The 20,025-nt window shown below is 38.8% G+C and overlaps 1 protein-coding gene across 1 annotated transcript; it reads left to right on the plus strand.

Annotated features, from left to right (window-relative positions):
• Positions 1–241: 241 nt before the first annotated feature.
• Positions 242–19,289, plus strand: LOC128864591 (breast cancer anti-estrogen resistance protein 3 homolog). The gene is made up of 10 exons (XM_054104342.1): positions 242–410; positions 469–591; positions 1,054–1,209; positions 1,315–1,492; positions 8,459–8,945; positions 14,115–14,217; positions 14,293–15,401; positions 17,978–18,415; positions 18,491–18,903; positions 18,963–19,289. The coding sequence occupies exons 1-10, from the start codon at positions 353–355 to the stop codon at positions 19,102–19,104; spliced, it is 3,207 nt and encodes a 1,068-aa protein (XP_053960317.1). The 5' UTR covers positions 242–352; the 3' UTR covers positions 19,105–19,289.
• Positions 19,290–20,025: the final 736 nt, after the last annotated feature.

Below are 20,025 nucleotides of genomic sequence, written 5' to 3' on the forward strand. Positions count from 1 at the left end.
GCCACGACAACTGGTTCCTCCACCATGACCACCACTACCGTACAGCAACAAAAGCAAATAAGAAAAATAAAAACAGTAGCATAAATTATGAGAATACGTAAAATTCGGCTAGCCGCTGAACGTTAAATGATATCGAAGAATGTTTTAGTAGTTGATCACGGTGCGGCAGAGCGTAAAGTCGATCGAGATTGATGTTATGAAAATGTGTTTTACATATACTTATATACGCATGATAAAAAAAATATAAATAAATAGTATTTTCTAACTAAAAAATAGAGAAAACGCATGTAAAACAGTTTTCGAACGAACAGCGGAGTGGCAGTAACAGCAAAGAAAAAAAGAATGCAACAACATGGGTAATGTCCAAACACGCCAATTTGACGCTAAGGGCATGTCCCACCGGCGCGGAAGTGAGTACTGAATGTCAAGTTAAATTTAAATATCCTTAAAGAGTTTGTAAAACAAAAGGTATTTTATGGAACTTCCGGTACGCAACGGCAAAGCGACGCGATCAAACTACAATGATGGTGTTCAATATGAAAATGAGTATATCGGATTGGCTTGATTTGCTCGACCTGCAGCAATATGAAGGCAAGTATCAGGAAGAATAAAAATATGCTTGAAAAATATATTCAAATAATGCACATAGTTGATATTTAAGCTCTTCAGATTGGAATATGTAAGAGTTAAATCGCAAAAATAACGCTTGAGAGCAAACACTTTGTCCATACAGGCTGGTTGAAAAGTCTTACAACTGGCACCAGTTAGTCAGTTGAGGAATCAAAATTTATACTCAATTTTGGTATTTCATTGTTTATTGCATCGCACACAAAAATTTCTTTCCATCTGTCAACTCGTTTTTTGTTTATAAGCTACTTGAGGTTGACGTGCCAGTGTATTTTTTACAATGGCAAGAAACGAATAACGTGCGGTGATATTATTCTTTGTTTTTGAAGGTTTATTGGCAACAGAAATCATAAAAAATGGTAAAAGTGTCAAAGAAATTTGGTTCTTCATTTTCACCTATGCACATTATAAAACAAATCTCTTTAGGCAATTTTCAAATGTATAATACTGTGGAAGATATTCTGGAAATGACCGATACCGATTTAAAGGAGAAAGGCATACGACATCCGGGTGATCGCGCAAAAATGCTATCTAGTCTAGTGGGTGTGCAGGCCAAACGGCGCCAGTCTATAAATATCGAAGGTTCGTATCTACAAGTATGTCTCTAAAAACTCGAGATTGGATTTTTAAATAAATATGCTCAAATCTACCTATTTTATATATATTTTATAATTTCTATATACTTAGTGTCCACTTTGCCGCGTACGAGGGCGCAGCGGAAATATTCTTGCCCTCCGATCTGCTTAGTACCTGAAGCTGGAAAATTATTTAGCATGCATCGCAATATCGTCAATCGTAATTCGTTTTCAAATTTTAAATCAAGCAAAGATTCGAAGAGGCCCACTTGTAATGATTCTAACAAAATGTGAGTATAATTTAATGATTATAATACTTTTTTATACTATATAACGAATTCCTACATTATATGCGGGGAGCCAACCCAAGCAAGATTCTATTAGAATCTATTACAGAATATACCAACAGCTATACTCTTAGCTAGTAGGTATCACATCTGAAAATCATCTCTCTCTGGTAATTTAAATATTGCAATAAATCAATTGTTAAGCGCGCTGTATAGCAAAGTGCACCGTCTTGTTGGAACCAAATCTCGTCGATGTTCAGCTGATTAATTTTTAGAAACAAAAATTCAATCAGCATGGCTCCATAGTGCTCGCCATTCACCGTAACGGCAGCTCTTGCGCATTTCGAAAGAAATAAAGATCGATGATGCCGCCAGTGCTCTATGAAATTCGTGAACAGATTTTTTTTCCAAAGTAAATTTCCGCTCTTTGGAAGCGTTGTTCTGACGTTAAACGATTCATAATGACTTGCCAAAGCTTACTGAACAGAAATGTCAACATAGTTTTCCATTCTCCACTCAACATTCTCAAATCATAGTTATCGATATCGATAGTTTCCATGCAGCTAAAAAAAAACCACTCGATATAAAGGGTGGGTTGATCTTGAGCAAAATACAATTTTTTTAGGAAATTATTGTCATTTCTCTTTATTATGATAATACTGGTATGGCTCAATTACGCATGGAACAAAATATCGGCCAAATGGCCGCCGCGGCCTCGGCGGCACACCTCCATCCGATGGTCCAAATTTTCGATGACGCTGAGGCATAATTGAGGTTCTATGCCGTTAATGTGCCGAATTATCTCATACTTTAGCTTTTAAATTGTTGCTGGCTTATCGACGTACACCTTTTCTTTCAAATAACCCCAAAGAAAGAAGTCCAACGCTGTCGTTGATGTTTAGGTGTGGTTCACATTCAACATCGGCCCTTAACATTTAACCACCCTTTACATTCTGTCAAAAAAGTATCGGGAATTCGTCAATAAAACGCAAAATAATTGTCTAATCATCAACATTAATTTTTTCGCCTTCAAAATAGGCTCCATTCACACATATGCCAACGATTAGTCCAGTCATCAAAGCACCATATACACGCGGTTGAAGAGATTCTCGTCAGCGAATTCTCCTTAATGGCCTCTATCGAATCAAAGCGGCGTGCGCGGAGTAGCAATTTAAGTTTTCAGAAAAGGAAAAAGTCACAGGGGGCTAAATCCGGTGAATACGGTGGTTGTTCGATGATATTTGTCGAGTTTTTGGTCAAAAAAGTGTTCACAATATACGCCTTGTGAGACGGTGCTTTACCATGGGTATTCACAATGAGTTTTCTTTCCACAAATTGGGCCGTTTTCTACGCACATTCTTTCTCATAACCGTCGCATAACTTCCTTTTTATTATTTATTTACCGTAAATTAATGATAGCAATGATATTGATGAATGATCGTTCAATCGCAATACATTCGCCTCTCGAAAATCAACTGGTGCAACAAATCTCATGTTGAAAGGATACTACCAACCGAAGTGCAGCTCAATGGAAATCGCGTGCTAGCTTTATAAGGAGCTGAAAAACTAAGAAATACTTATTTGCTGAGACAAGGAGAGGATACTAGATCCGTGAGCGCGAATATGAGGTTCTAATAGCATGTCCGCTAATTTTACCAGAAGGGTCAGCTGAAGGATTCAAGAATACAACAAATTCGTTTAAGCATAAAAATTGTGTCTTGATGATTTACAAAGAGATACACGTAAAGAGGCACACTTCAAAAGCCTACTGCACATAGACAAACCTACGGAGATAATGAAGAATTCATAATCTTGATCAACCAGTAATACGACTGTCACAACCCTTGCGGCAACGAATGAGTTCCGCATATGAAAAATAATTTGAAGCAGTGTTCCTATGCACAAGCCCTAAAGGTCCAAAAATGTTACGTGCATCTGCAGCAAAATATATGAAGGCGAAAACCAAGAAACAAAAAAACCTCTCCAACGCCGAACTTATCGTTGCGGGAAACTGAAGCAGTTTTAAGGAGAAATGGTGTTAATGTATCTAAAAACACGATTAGGCGGCATATTTTTGCAGAAGACGCCAAATTCCGGAGCTCATTGAAAAACCCGTTATACTTATTATCACGCATTGAAAGAAGACTTGCATGGTTAAAATTCATTTTTGGGGCTGCTTCTTCGAAAAAGAATTTGGCCGTTCATTTGTGTTTAACGCCAATTTGAATGCAGCTTTGATAAATAAAATTTACCAAACAGCATCATTAGCATCAGGTTCTAAGATGTTTGGAAGAACTAGCCACCCTTGGATTTAACAAGGAGACATCGACCCCAAGAAGCGAAGTCGAAGGTGTGTAGAGTGGAAACAACAAAATGAGATTGAAATCTGCGATTGGTCTTCACAGTCGACTGATGCCAATCATATAGAAAATGTTTGGCCAATATTTAAGCAAAAACAAAAAGGAAAACAAATATGGATGCTCAAACAGTTATTAATACAATTTCGGTTGATTTGGAGCCGATTACCTCAACAATCGGGAAATCCACGGAAACAGCCTTACGAGGTTATAGGGACTGTGGAAAAATCTCTGGAGGGCAAATAATTCACTTTGGCGGCCTTCATATAGATATATAGAGTATTTTTAATAACGTTATAGCGGAGTCAATTGTCACTGCGTTAGACTAGAGGTGGAAAGAACTATCTGTCTGTGGATCTCGTCCCTGCTTGACCGCAGGTAAGTTAATTCGGTGGCAGGAGGGGCTAAAATCACTAGATTTGTGCACGGAGGAACACCACAGAGTGGTGTCCTTTTGCCTCGCCTCTGCTCTGACGACGCCATGGTGCAGATCTTCATGTGCTATTTTGAAAACCCTTTGGCTCCAGTACAATATACGGAGGACTCGGAAAGTTCTGGGGACTCCACGTCATTCAATTTCCAAAACTCATGGCTGTGTTTACCGGTCATTAGAAAATCGGCGTACACGCGGAAAAGCTAGATTTATCATTAAATCCCCATTGCAGAAGCTGTGGCGACCTTTCAGAGAAGGAGACTGTTGAGCATTTTCTCCGTATATGACCGAGCTTTTTTTACACATCCACAGCGCTGGCTGGCTGTAGATATCTGCCTGATGGAGGTTTCCTAATGGTATCAAAACAGCACTGTAGTGCTACTTAGGGAGTGCCAGAGAGATACTTCAACCAGTTCACCTACCTACCTACGGCCGTAACTTACACACAAATTAACACAAAGTATGACTCGAAGAAGTGAAGCCATTCTAGCTAATGGTGGTGAGTATAGATATTATTGAATATAATGGGTATAATAAATATCATAAGTACGAAAAGGAGTTACCTGTATGCAGCGAAGCCTGCATTTGGTATTCCCGCAAAACTAATATGACCATGCCAGATGACGTTGCTCAATACCAGCAGCGCTATCAGAATTGGGAAGGGCCTCTCCGAGCCGTTTGATACCAAACGAGGTTTCAGACAGGATGACTCGCTGTCGTGTGACTTCTTTAACTTGATGTTGGAGAGGATCGTACGAGCCGCAGAACTTAATCGCTCAGGCACAATATTTTATAAGAGCGTATAATTGTTGGCGTATGAGGATGATATTGACATCATCGGCCTTAACAACCGCGCTGTTAGTTCTGCCTTCTCCAAACTGGATAAAGAGCAAAGTGAATGGGTCTGGTGATGAACGAGGACAAAACGAAGTACCTCCTGTCATCAAACAAGCAGTTAGCGCACTCGCGTATCGGCACCCACGTCACTGTTGACAGTTATGATTTCGAGATTGTAAAAGACTTCGTTTATTTAGGAACCAGCATTAACACCTATAATAATGTCAGCCTGGAAATCCAACGTAGAATCTCTCTTGCCAACAAGTGCTACTTTGGACTAGGTATGCAAATGAGTAGTGAAGTCCTCTCTCGGCGAACAAAACTAACACTCTACATGGCTCTCATCAAGCCCGTCCTAACGTATGGCGCAGAAGTGTGGACGGTGAAAACATCCGATGAAGCGACGCTTTGTTTGAGAGAAAGATTCTGAACAAGATTTTTGGATCTTTGCACGTTGGCAACGGCGAATATAGCAGGCGATGGAACGATTATCTGTATGAGCTTTACGACGGCAAACACATAGCGCAGCGAATAAAGATCCAGCGGCTACGCTGGCTGGGTCATGTCGTCGGACCCGGCTCTGAAAGTATTCGATGCGGTACCAGCTGGAGGTAGCAGAAGAAGAGGAAGACCTCCTCTGCGTGGGGAAAAATCAGGTGGAGTAGGACTTGGCATCCTTGGTGTGTCCAACTGGCGCCGCTTAGCACAAGAAAGGGACGACTGGCGCGCTTTGTTAAGCTGTTTGTTAAATATTATAAGCCCATACATGCATTTTGTTATGTAGAATCGAATTGGTCAAATAGTCTCTAAGTTATGGCGGTCACGCTTCTATTAGACACACTGTATGTACAGTAGGGTGACTCTTATTTTTCAACTTTATTTTTTTTTTTTTTCATAGAATGGAATCAAACTGAACGATAGTCCGCGGAAAATTATTGAATATTTTAAAAAGTGTTATATAGTATGGTATGCACCCTAATGTACATTTTAAGATTTCTTAAATTGGATATGGCTGAAGGCATGAATGAAACTAACTCTAAGCCGGCAATATTATATTTTAAATATAGTGTTTTTGAAATGCTTAGACGAACACTTTGTTGATGTGACAAGAACTAAGTAGCAGCTGAATGTTGTCGTGCTATATGAAGATATAACCTTACATGCGATTACGGTAATACAGGTATCCCTTGTATAACGCGATAGTTACGTTCCAGAAGAATTGCGCGTTATGTAATTCCGCGTTATCTAAAACATAGTTTTCATATAAATTTGGGGGTTATGTTTCAATAGGTTTTTTTTTAAATAAAACACATACAAAATAACAGATGCACATATATTTCAACTCAATACTAAAGTTCAGACTTTCTTATACAATTAAAAACACAAGATATGAATAATAATACATATGTACATACATATTTCAAAATTCAAAAAACAAAATTTAAATAATTATGTGCACATTTAATTTAAAAATAAACTAAAACAAATTAAAGGTTTATTAAAAACTTTATTGTTATTCTTCAAACTTCTTATGGTAATTAATCTGTTTCACTGTCTTGAAAGATCTTTGCACGTGGGCATTTTGGGGGAGCAATAGCTTCATCAGAAGATATTTCTTCAACATAGTTTTCGCTATTGGATAAGAAACTAGTTGTGGGACCTTGTGGTTCTTCTACTGGTTTTATAATTGCAAAATCTGTTATCAGTTTTTGGTGGGTGGTTTTTTTAAGCTCCTTTTCTGGTATACTCACACATGTTGTGAAGGCAAAAAAGGGTAATTCCCGGTTTACATTAAAAATACATTACATATTATATATATGTGGTACGCAAATTAGTTTTACCAGATTTTATAATTATGTATTTTCCCCTTCGCGTTATATAAGCCTAAATTTCGCGTTGTACTGAAACCTAATTTTTCCAAATCGCGTTATATCGAAACCGCGTTGTATAAGACCGCGTTATACAAGGGATACCTGTGCTAGAATTGATGGTATTGCATGAGGTACTAGTCCTTGTAAACAAAATTGGTATTGTTGATGGCATTAAGTTATACTCGTAGCTGATTGAATGTATACACAAATATAAATATAATCAAAAAAATCGAGTTTGTTTGAGACTACGTATTTAAGAAACGTATTTACTTTCCATTTCGAATTTTATGAAATATTGTCAAACTCTCTAATTCTACACAATGCCCAATGCCTTTGCTGTAGATTGTAGCGCAAAGATAGGCGCATGCGTCATTCAAACAAACAATTGAGAAATATCCTTTGTACTCGCGAGTCTCTGATGGCCAAACACTCTGGACCTAAGGGTTGAACAATTGCCAACATTATTTTGAAAGCGGCCTTTTGACAGCGAAGGATAAGCGAAAATTTCCCATTGTTACTGTTTTTGCTTTCCATTAGGTTAGGGATGTTGTATGGTTTACAAATGTTTGGCTGTTGGGGCATTAGAACATTGAATCTGGAGTTGTAATGTTGCAAATATGTATACACGAGAGGGGTTGAGGAGCAAAATCAGAATATGGAGAGAATTCGAGTAATGTGGCATGTGTGTATGTGTGTCTCAGACGGTGGGAAGACAGCGCGTATTTTGTGGCATGAAATGCAAACACAAGTATGGCAGGCGGACACAAAAAATACCTTTTGGGCAGGGCCAGTAAGTATGTCGAGTTTTCATTCAGCTACAGAACAGAGAAGGCAACGAATGTAGGCTTTGAGGAAAGAAAAGATTTTTACACATATTTTAAACATTTTTGAAAGAATAAATTATATTGTGGAATTGTGAAGAGTAAATCGAATAATTTTTATGTAGAGAATTTTTAAGGCTTATTCGGTTGTAAAATAGAGAACAATTCTAATAGGGAGTATAAGATTGGAGTTATTTAAGTAAGTACGTGCAATCTGAAAAGTGAAGCGAAATATATTCTCTAATTTACATTTTCTACTTGCATTGATAAGTGCTTACTACTATCGTAGAACGGTTGTAACCTTGATCCACGCAAATCTCTTGACAATTATTTGTACTTTACAAAAAAGTACTTCACTTTGCTATCCACTTGAAATGCAGGCGAAGCAGTTAACGAACAGGAAGTTGTGGCAAGAAGAACAGCAAAAAAGATGAACGAAAAAAAAAGAAAACAAAAACAAAAAAGGGGAGGGGGAAAGGGAAGGAGTATAGGAAAATACTCCGGTCATTTATTTTTTGTTTTGTATACTGTTGCTTCTTCTTCCACCACCCACTTTTTACTATCAACACTTCCTACTAGCGCGCAATTTTTCCACTACAACTCTTCTATGCACTTCATTTCATCAATTCATTTTTCCTTTTTCATTGCAGATATGAGGAACTAAATCTCCCAGAAACTAATTCAGCACCACCAAACGCAGCAAATTCGCCGAACAACGGCCGTTTTACTCTCAACAGCTGTGCATCGGACAACAACAACGCAAGCAATACAATGGATAGTGGTGGTGGCAGCAGCAGGAATCTTGGAAGCAGTATTGGTGGCTCTACCGCATCCATTGCCGGTCAACTGCATTTCCAACCGCATCAACCCCCACCCAATAGCATGACAGTCAGCACGCCATCTAGTGAACAGCAAGAGGCGATTGCTTTGAAGAAAGCTCTGGAGTGGGAACTTAGCTTGGATGCAAAGGATTTACGTTCACATGCATGGTATCATGGGCCGTTGTCACGACAACGCGCCGAGGAGATTGTGCAGAGGGAAGGTGAATTTTTGATAAGAGATTGCGGCTCACAGCCGGATAATTACGTGCTCACCTGTCGCACCAAAGCACAAGTGCTGCATTTTGTTATAAATAAGGTGAGTTCGAACGTCTGGGATATTTACGTACACATGTACATAAACTTATGGTATATATGTATGTATGTACATATGTAGTGACTGCAGGAATAAAAACTTTGAGGCCAACAGACTTTGTAGGTTTACCGAAAATATTGGTGTACTTTCATACCTGCCTATGGGAGTAAATAATAGCTTTGGCCTTATTCATACAGCGAAAAATATACCACTTTTTGCTGCATGAAACATTTTAAATCTACTCATAAGACATTTTGGAATTAATACGGAACAAATTGAATATATTTTTTTATCATGCAAAGAGAAAAAATATTGCTTTTTGCTAATAATATTATCAGCATGAGAGCAAAGTCTGCTGAGGTACCCTATATTTTAATGCTTCTACAATTTTTATCACATTCTGATAATTTATATGAATGCATGGCAATACCACTAAGGTGAGAGGGCCTTTTTCTGCCTGGTGTGGAACATTCACAAAGAATGTGTTCTGAATTTTCAGTGTCCATTTCACATAATCGACAGATGATGGTCTCAATTTTGTTTGTTTTTAGTCTCAAAGTCGTAAGTATACTCTGGTGAGAGAAAATAGCTTATCAGAAATTCCTCTACGCGGCATTTGTATCGCTTGTTGCAGACCAATACATTTTCACCAGTTAGCACTGGCACTTTCTAAGAAATTCGTTAATTTGACTTTTTGTCAGTCTACAGAAAGGCTCAGGATTAATTGGAAGTATGTTTGTCCCCTTTTTAGCCATTTCAATTCCCTCATATCTCTCATGTCCAGGAACCCAACCAAATAAAACTGTGTTGAAGTTCCCTAACACGCCTAGAAGGTTCAGGGTGTCATTTACCATTTTCGAGGTGATAATAAAGTTGATAAAAGGTTTTCAAAAACGACTGACTATCTGAAAGTATGTAAATGTGGCTTTTTATCATATTCCTACAGACATTCCCCCACACATATCTCGATGGCATGTATTGCTGCTTGGAAGATTGTTGGGTAAAAACCCATTCGAATCAATTTGAATTGAATTTAGGTCAATTGATTCCCGTCCCTGTTCTCCTGTTCGACCCATCAGTAAACCAAATTTGGTAGCCAAGTTTGAAGACCGTACGTTCATTAATAAGAAATTGAAAGTTACTGAAGATAATGGATGTGGGTGATAATGTATCGATCCTATAAGGAACAAGAGTATGTCGAAAATCTTTTAAAGTTTTCAAATATTCTTTAATATCCCCACTTTTTGAATCGCAGATGCCTTTTAATCTTAAAACGCTCAAACAAACTTCTTTTTCAATTAAAATGGGAAGCGGTTGTATGCATGAGAACGCACCTAATACGTCAGTTGGGAATGTTTTTATTGCTCCTGTAATATTGACACAGACGAGTCATTTGAGTTCATTTACCGCCTTTCGTTGCTTAACTTTAGGCCACCATGCTAGAGAATAGTGGCTTTAGGTTCAACAACTGTCGTGACTAGTAAGTCATTCTGGAGCTCAGTCTTCATGTTCTTCCAAATAATGCAAGGCAACTAATGCTTTTGTGACATTTGCAGTAACCTTCTCAAGATGAGAGTTCAAAGAGTCAAGATTGATGCCAAGATAGTTCGCTTCTGTGAAAAGTTGAAGAGTTGATTCATTTAATACAGGATATTTGAGGCTCATCTTCCCTTTTCGTAGTGAACGACACGAGCGCTATTTTCGATGGGTTAATAAAGAGCCCTTACTGCATGCGGTTAGAAATGGTTTCCTCATGCCAGCCTATGTATGCTATCAGATCATCAGCAAAACCTTCAGTGTGGAAACCTAGATTGTTCAGGTTGTACAGAAGTTCATCTATTACTGAGGTCCAAAGAGGAGAGAGTCTGAACCCTTGCGGACAACCTCTTATGGCCTTGAAATATGTAGTTTACGGGGCCTCCTAGTACTGCGCCGATTGTTCTAGATTTCAGCATTTATACAATCCATCTTGTAATGGGTTTAGGTACGTCCTTTTGAGAAGATCATATTTGATTGCCTAATAGGATATATTATCGAAAGCTTCTGATATGTTAACAAAAGGGGAAAGTGCGATTCGTTTAGGCTCAATAGCTTTTTCAATAATAATTACAAGACGTTGTATTCTCAGTCTCAGTAGATTTGCCGTGTTGGTAGGCAAATTGAAGTTCATGCAGTGGAACTAACTAATTTAAAAAGTGTTTCATTCTTTTGAGGAAAAATGTGTGAAGACTAATCGGCCAGAAAATTATTAAGGTTCCTGATAAAAGAACCAATAAACAAAATACCAGAATTATTCGATAATCAAAAGTAAACCGCCAAATAGTCGACTAAACAAACGTTTTACATGGTCGAGTTTAATAGATTTATAATCGCACTCAAGCTAAAAAAAATCCTGAAAATGAATTAGTTCTGAATTGGTTTTACCAATTTAAGTGGATTTTCTTTTACCCTTCTAATATTTCTTGGCATTTTTTTATATCCTTAGTTGGAGTAAAAATGTATTATTATGGAGCAGGATCTCTCAAGGATCTTTCCCTATATTCCAAATAGTGCTGGGTGTCTTCAATTAAAGCAGTTGCGTATTAGTTGAACCAAATGTTAATCAAGATCTTGGCTATATGAATTTCGCAACCCTATAAATATTTCGTTTGTAAGAGTGCTGTCTTACCAGTTTCTCAAGAGTCAACAATTCATTTTTCCACCACACACTTCTTCTGCAACCTAAGTCTAAAGGACATAACTCCGACTCCTTAGATCCGTATATAATATTATATTTGCAGTAAAATTTCAAGCTGGGGTATGTCCTCGCTATCGCCCAGGTGAGACCAGTTTTATTTCAAGATATTTCTGTTATCGTTGCATACATCCCTACTTCTTAGTGCCCTATTACCGTAACTATAATTTTTAATAAAGGGTTTTCCAATGAGAGGTGTTATTTTGAAATTCAAAGAAAAATGCTATTTTTTAATAAAAATTATCGAATGTTTATTTCATTATAAAGAGGAAGTTATGCCGTTAATAGTAGAAAATAGCATTAGGCAAATGACCACCACGACTACGCTTACAGGACAATATTCTTTTCATGAAAATTTCCATAACCGAATTGCAAAGTGGCTGCCCTATGTCCTCGATTGCCTCACGAATTCCATCTTTGAGGTCTTGAATCGACCCTGGGCTGTTGGCGTAGACCTTCTCTTTCACGTGGCCCCAAGGAAAAGAGTTACAAGGTGTTAAATCACAAGATCTCGGTGGCCAATTGTGATCACCTCTTCGAGAGATAACACGGTCCGGAAACTTTTCCCGTAAAAGATCAATGGTTTCGTTGCTTGGGTGGCACGTAGCGCCGTCTTGTTGAAAATAAACGTTGTCCAGATCAATACCAACCAATTCCTTCCATAAAAAATCGTTAATCATCTCTCGGTAGCCTTTTATATACTTAAATAACACCTGTTATTGGAAAAGCCTTTACATCTGTCTTTGGCCTATTCCGCACATCTGTTATCCTGTTGCTTTCACACTCGTTAGAGTTAGTTAGTTTTTGATTGAAAACAAACGCCTTATTCCTACGCACCAGTTCGGATTTCGAGCAAAGCACTCAACAATCGAACAAGTGCATAGGATCACAAATGTGATAGAAGAAGCAATTGAAAAGAAAAAAGTGTGCTCTTCCATATTTCTCGATGTTGCTCAGGCCTTCGACAAAGTATGGCATGACGGACTACTCCATAAAATTAAAATCTTGCTTCCAAAGGAGTTTTCGGATCTATTTACTTCATATCTAAGTAACAGATATTTCAGGATCAAGTGCGATAGCTCTTATTCAAGCCTAAAGCGAATTAAAGCCGGGGTTCCACAAGGCAGTATCCTTGGCCCTATACTTTACGTGCTTTTCACATCTGACCTACCGGTCTCTGAGACTAGCACTATAGCTACCTTTGCTGACGATACGTGCATTTTAGCAATTGGAGATGATGAGACACAGTCCTCTCGCAAACTTCAGGAAGATATTAACAAAATCACCGAATGGACTACAAAGTGGCGTATAAAACTTAATGAAGCCAAGTCACTTCATGTGGATTTTACAAACAAAAAAATTCAATATAATCCTGTATATATTTCTGGCACGAAAATTCCTTACTCCAATACGGCGAAGTACTTAGGGATGACGCTTGATGCCAAACTATGCTGGAAAGAGCACGTTAAAATAAAACACTTAGAATTAAACCTCAAAATGCAAAAATTAATCTGGCTTACTGGAAGGAGGTCTCCTCTCTCCATACAAAATAAACTATTAATTTATAAACAAGTATTTAAACCTGTGTGGACTTATGGTATACAGCTATGGGGCTGTGCCAAACAAACTCATATCGAAAAAATACAACGATTTCAAAACAAGTTCTTAAAGAACGCAGTAAACGCGCCATGGTATGTGAGGAACACTGATTTACATCGTGACCTAAAGAGGTCATTAGTATCAGAAGTTGTCAAACATTACGCTGTAGCTCATTCCGAAAGACTCGAAAAACATACTAACCCGGAGGCTCGGCGACTTGCCAATTTAGATGACCAGTGCCGGAGACTTAAACGAAAAAAACCAAATGATCTTGTTCCAGAAATTTTGATGACTGACAAATATATGTAAATTTCTGTCAGCTGTCTTCCAGTTATATACGTATTTCCTGTAAATACTGTTGAATTTAATAATTTAATCAAATAATATTACTTGATAGTTGTGAACTAGGTGTAATAGAATGAAATGTATTTAAATATTTATAACGTTTCAATAAAAAAAAAAAAAAAAAAAGTTAGTTTTTCTCCGCGAGTTCAATAAGGTGTAGCTGAAGATAAGTACGAGATTCCTATTGGATGAGGTACCGAACATAATTTCGTTTTTCACTGTAGTTCCTACCGGAAAATAAGCTCACGTGATTTGCCAGTAGGAATGACTGAGTAATACCTTATGCTGCCACAGATGGTATACACGATATTTTAGTTGAAATATAGAGAAAGAAATGATAATAACAACCATTTCATTTAAAAATGCTAGTGAACTTCTTAGATAATTTATAGGCTTTTGGGAGCTCTGAAGAAAATCTTTTAATGACTTGGAGAATTTCCGTTCCTAAAATTTACATAGACTTCTTTAACGAATTTTGTACATCTTTTTTATAGATACTCCTGCAGCCCGAGACCGTCTATGAACGTGTACAGTATCAGTTTGAGGAGGACGCTTTCGATGCAGTACCAGATCTTATAACCTTCTATGTTGGCTCGGGTAATTACTCTCACACGTAGATACAGTACTATTAATTAATTTGTTCACTACATATATATGTATATATTCCTACAGGCAAACCAATTTCGGTGGCTTCGGGTGCTCGCATTCAGTACCCTTGCAATCGCACATATCCCCTATCTTTCTATGGCCATAAGATTGTTGGTAATCATTTGCACACCCAGATGCTGGCCGGCATACGTGGCGCTAGTCCACTAAATTCGCCCCTAAGTCATAATGGAAATTTTCGTTTTGGTTCCGGTATTATAACACAAAACACGCAACAACAACAACCAGTGCACAGCCCCATGTCGTCGCCACCGCGAGTTAAACGCGACATACCTCCTCGTTTGCCATCAAAGAAGCAACGTTCGCAATCACTAACACCAGCGCACGCTACGCCTACTAGCAGCTTGCGTCAATCGCACAATAATGAGTCAAGTTCCAGCGCCGATGGTGTTATACAAGGGACGCCTACTCCCCCCGGAGAAAGCGGGAATGCGAATGGATTTCGGGATACTGGGCGCAGATTTAGTAACTTTGATCAAGAAATACGGGCTAGCGAGGCATCGTTGTTTGGCGCTGAAAACATGCAACTGCATAGCCACTTAGAATATTTAACACAAGTTGGCAAACTGCACGGCAATGGATTTCAAACAATCGCGCGCTGTTCAGCTGTCACAGAGGCATTAGATCACTTCAAGTTTACCACACATTCATTGCCACGACCAAATACGAATAATTTTCGAGGCAGTAGTGCTATGCGCATTTCAAGTTTAGCGCGTGATTTTGGCTCAGATGCCGTGGGATTAAATACTAGTTTGGAGGGTAAGCAAATACCAGAGCTGCCTGAGAAACCACCTAGTCCGCCACCGAAGCCAGTGCGCGCAAATAGTCAGACACGTAAAGAGAAGGAACAGTTGGCAGCGCATCGTGCAGGGATTGGGGCTGTTGGTTACCACGCTAGCGGTTCCGATTCGGGCAATGGTTCAGGCGATTCGGTGCAGAGTTCAATACCTGGAGACTCAAGTAATGACTTTACACAGCATCGTGGTGTGATAATCAAAAATCCACGCTTCTTAAGTAATTCAGCATCATCAGCCACATTGAAGAGTCTTACTGAATTTGATGCAATTGCAGTTGAGGAGAAACTTTTCACACTGGAAATACCCGAATTTAAGCCGGTGAGTAAGGATTATACTGTATTTTTCTCGATTTTTCTTATTTAATGTCAACTAAACTTTGTTGATCGGGTTCAACCCGCACCTGTATTTGAGGAGAAGGTGAATTGGACGACAAGAGTTAGTGGACCGTATCCCGATCATGTGCATATGACTGCGCAGTCTGCACTGGCTTGTGAGAATGTCCGTAAGGATTTTGCCTGCCATAGCCCTATACTTTGGTGGCAGCTGACCTCCCTTAGCCTAAGCTCTTCACTCCTAAGCTTCTCCTCTATGGTGTGAGCACGGGTTCTATTAATGAAGAGGCCGCAGCCTCTCTTGCCAATGCATCCGCCTCTTCGTGCTCAGTTATACCCCTTGGTTCTGGGGTCCAAATCAGCGGGATTCGATTATGGGTTTCTAACAGATTTAGTTTTTCAATACACTCAAAGATCAGTTTGGACTTATTCTCACAGAATAACAAAGCCTTGAGTGCCGCCTGACAGTTACTCAGAATGGCAATTCGTTCAACTTTTGCGTACAGACAGATGTCATGCACCTCTGTTTGGAAGATGCTTGGAAAACTACCCATCGGCACAGAACGCTTAGTTGGGACCATGTATTTCAGCGCCGATGCCTTCTTATGTCTTCGAGCCATCTGTGTACCAGTGCAGGGGGCACTCCAGGAGTCTCCTTTCAAATGCAAGTGTACCCCAGTATATCTTGTAGTTCAGTTCAATTCTGAGCTTATTTTCGAATATTATGACTTTAGTATATCACTAAACATCATAACATAGGTGGGTAGCTGGGTAAGAGCTGCAGACTCAGCAGTTACCGAATCCTACCATAGTAATATTTAACAGGGTACGGTTGTCTGATTCCTGTATAACTATGTATATGAAGTAGTGTCACCTCCATTGCAGCTATAGGGTAAGCCTGCATCGCTCCCGTGATGTTATCGCTTAAACGACAACTCCTCCCGGTGCCTGTATCCGGTTTGGAACCTGATTAAGCCCCTGCGCCGCGTCCTACCGCCTACCGTAGCAGGGGCACGTTATTAAGCCCATTTTCATTTAAATGCAAGTGCAAAGTGTAAGTATATTAGTTACCTAAAGCACAGAACCCAAAATTAAAACCTCAATAGCCACTTCACATCCCCAAAATGACGGTTGGATGTGCATTGTCAAGCAATGGAATAATTGGCCCATGTTTTTTTGAAAATCGTCAAAGGCAAACAATTTCTGTCTCTTATCGGCGCATGCTCAACGATTATTTTGTGCGAATAATGAGACAACATCCTTTCTTCAGTACACAAATGGTTTTAGCAAGATGGTGCTACGCCGCACACGGGCATAGAGGGCATGACGATATTGCGTGACTTCTTCCCTAACAAAGTGATAAGCTATATCGGTGACATACCCTGACCCTCTATTACCCCTGTGGAGTTCTTTTGTGGGGTTACCTCAATAATAAAGTGTATCAAACTAACCCAACGGTCATCTCAGCACTAAAAGAAAATATCGTTCGGCAAATTAATGACATCCCAACTTCTCCAACGAGTAGGACGGACTGCGGATACCAGATTCCAAGGGTGCATCCGACGTAGCGATTGACATTAAAGGAATTATTTTTTTTTTAATAAAATTTGCACTTGTCTAGTTATTGGAATGAACTTGTGTCATTAGTATTTCTTTTTTAATTCAACTTTTAATTCCTAATTCTGCAACCGAATACCCTGTACCTATAAATTATAAATAAATTTAAAAAATATTATGTTAAGTGGTTAGGAATTTCAGGAAAATATAGACATTTCTTGGTAGAATACGGTTGGTTAGATCAACTTAGGCGGTTATTGCTTTGCTCTTTCCGAGTTAAAGTCTACTATGCGCATTCTTGTGGAATATGTGTCCATTGTAATTTGTTTATTTCAACATAATAAGCTGTGAGTTTTAAACCAGTTAGACTTGTAAATGGAAATACATACCTATGTTAGTCGAGGGCACCACGGTAGTTCCTTTACACTTTTAATTATGAAGCAGCCTAGTTGCCTGGTGATTATTGTAAGGATGGGCACTTATATCTGTGAATATTGAACAATCATTTTCTTATTTCCATTTCTGATGTCTTCAGCTGTGTACGAAAGACCCTATAAATCCTCTAATCGTGATTCTTAGTCTAGAAATATGCCTTCATGGCTGTACGTTTCTTTAGAAGAGGATCCAGGCGAGTGGAATGTCTATTGATTCGACTCGTAGGCGCGTAATATTATTTCTTTTGATTTGAAAAAATGTTGATGAACTTATTCTCGCCGGGCAAGCATTCATCCGTTCACATTTTGCATTGGAGTTGGTCATGCCCTTTACAAGCTCTTCGCACAATGGTCTAGTAGATGAAATAGTGCTTTTATAAATAAGGCTGCAGGTATCTCTTAACCTCTCATGAGGTTTGTATAACTAAGGCTATTGGTATCTCGTTATATTGTGAGGTTGGTTGAATTTTTCCATAAGGTTGTTCACTAGCAAAGCTATACTGGCCTCACCAAAAACCAGTTCTTCCTAGATATATAAATATTCTCATCTCACTTCTCCTCTCATTTATAGATTTCAAAGTTTGATTTCGAGAACTACATAACACTGCTACTGCCGTCGGTGGACAACAAACCATTGGATGGTGATGCGCTTACTACCTTCAAAATGATGTTGCTTGAATCAGGACCAAAAGTGATTGCGGAGCATATCACACGTATCGATATCGGTCTGCTAATTGAAGAGCTGCCTGAGGATGAGGAGCGTAATGTGTTGGATTGTTGCGGCTTAGAAATGCTTACACTGCCAATTGGTAAGGTCTTCCGCGCTGATTTAGTCGAGCGTACTCAGTGCATGAAACTGATGGTTGCAGTAACAATACTCACTTGTCAAACGGACTTGGATCGTGCTGAGTTGCTAAGCAAATGGATACAAATTGCGGTAGAAACGAAAACTGCTTTGGGCAACCTTTTTGGTTTCTGTGCCATCATGTTGGGGTTGTGTATGCCTCAGGTAAGTAAATCCTAGATTTAATTAAATTTTGCTATGTAAATTTTTAAACTAAATTTAATTTTAATGTTTTTACAGATTCAAAAACTGGAACAAGCTTGGCACATACTACGCCAGAAGTACACGGACAGCGCATTTACTTTTGAAGCCAAACTGCGTCCTACGCTAATCAGCATGAATGAGTGTTCCAATCCTCAAGCGCCAAATACTACAGTGCCACATGTGTTGCTCTACGCTTTGTTGAAGGATCGGCCGATCATCGATATTATTAGCGTGAACAATATCAACACGGAGGATCGCTGTTCACTTTACAACACTTGTATTACAGCTTGGGAAGCTAAAGCTGACGATTTTGGTATGACTATTAATTTTCTGCACTTAGACTCGGCGCGCCATTTCCTCAACAATTTAACGCTGTATAGGAAAAATGCAAAAATTCTGCTAGAAGAGTCCAGTCAGCGGTTGGATGAGTTGCTCAGTGATGCTTTTAGGTGAGTAACTAAAAACTTAATGCCCTGTTTCTGAAGTAACTTACGTCTACTTTTTTCAGAACCGAGTTCCATGTTAAATTTTTGTGGGGTAGTAAAGGCGCCGTCGCTACGCCAGAAGATCGCCATTCTAAATTGGAGAAAGTACTCGCACTGATGGCGGATAAATTTTACAGTGCCGACTGCAATAATGCTGATACCTAAAGGGAGAGATATGGGAATAGATTTAAAAAAAGTTACATGCATTTATACTTTTATATGAAGCAATTTTCAGTTGCCTATATGCACGTGCTCGTATGTAGGTATGCATGAATGACTAATTTAATAACGACTAGAGTACCAGTTTTATTCGCCACTTGCAATCGCTTTATCTCGTTTGTTAAAATAATTAATGCAGAAAATGCTTTATTAAGCGATTTTGAATTGTTTCCATCTTTTCGAACGATAAAACTGGAGGAGAGTCAGGCTCAGAGTAAATGTGGAATGGAGGTAAAAAAAAAAAGTCTATTAAATTGATGTTTGTGGAAGTCGCGCTTTATTCTTTAAATGACGGAGCGAGAAGAAAAAAAGCTTGAGCCACCTTCACCCCCTTTATGAGAGAGCGTTAACATTGCCGCAGATTTCTCTTTGCCTACCAAGGGCGACTTTTCAAGAAATAAATTGCCGACATGCCACATATATGCTCACCCAGCATCGGTGGTCGCTTTGTCCCTGAGATGTGTATGATGGTAAACCCATTCAATTTATTTGCAAATAAAAACTAAAAAAATACCAACACGAAATTTACATTAAATTTGCAAATCAAGCATGAAATTCAGGTATTATACTATCCTGATCAAGAAGTTCACGAAATATATTCAGAAAATTCAAAATACAAGTTCATTCCTCAAAAGCGATATTATCGCCTTTAAAGTACTCCCCATCAACTGCGACGCTTTTACGCCAGCGATTGATCCAGCTCTCGAAAGATTTCTGGAACTCTATTTTCTGTATAGCCATCAGACCTCGATTTTTCCATTACTTTCTTTCGGTTGATTCAGATGTCAAAAAGTGTTCTTTTCTCGATCAAACAGAAAAAAATCGCAAGGAGTCAGGAGTTCTTCGTGTTTTGGCGAATTGCTTCAC

This window comes from Anastrepha ludens, chromosome 5, assembly GCF_028408465.1.
Source record: "Anastrepha ludens isolate Willacy chromosome 5, idAnaLude1.1, whole genome shotgun sequence".
NCBI lineage: Eukaryota > Metazoa > Arthropoda > Insecta > Diptera > Tephritidae > Anastrepha > Anastrepha ludens.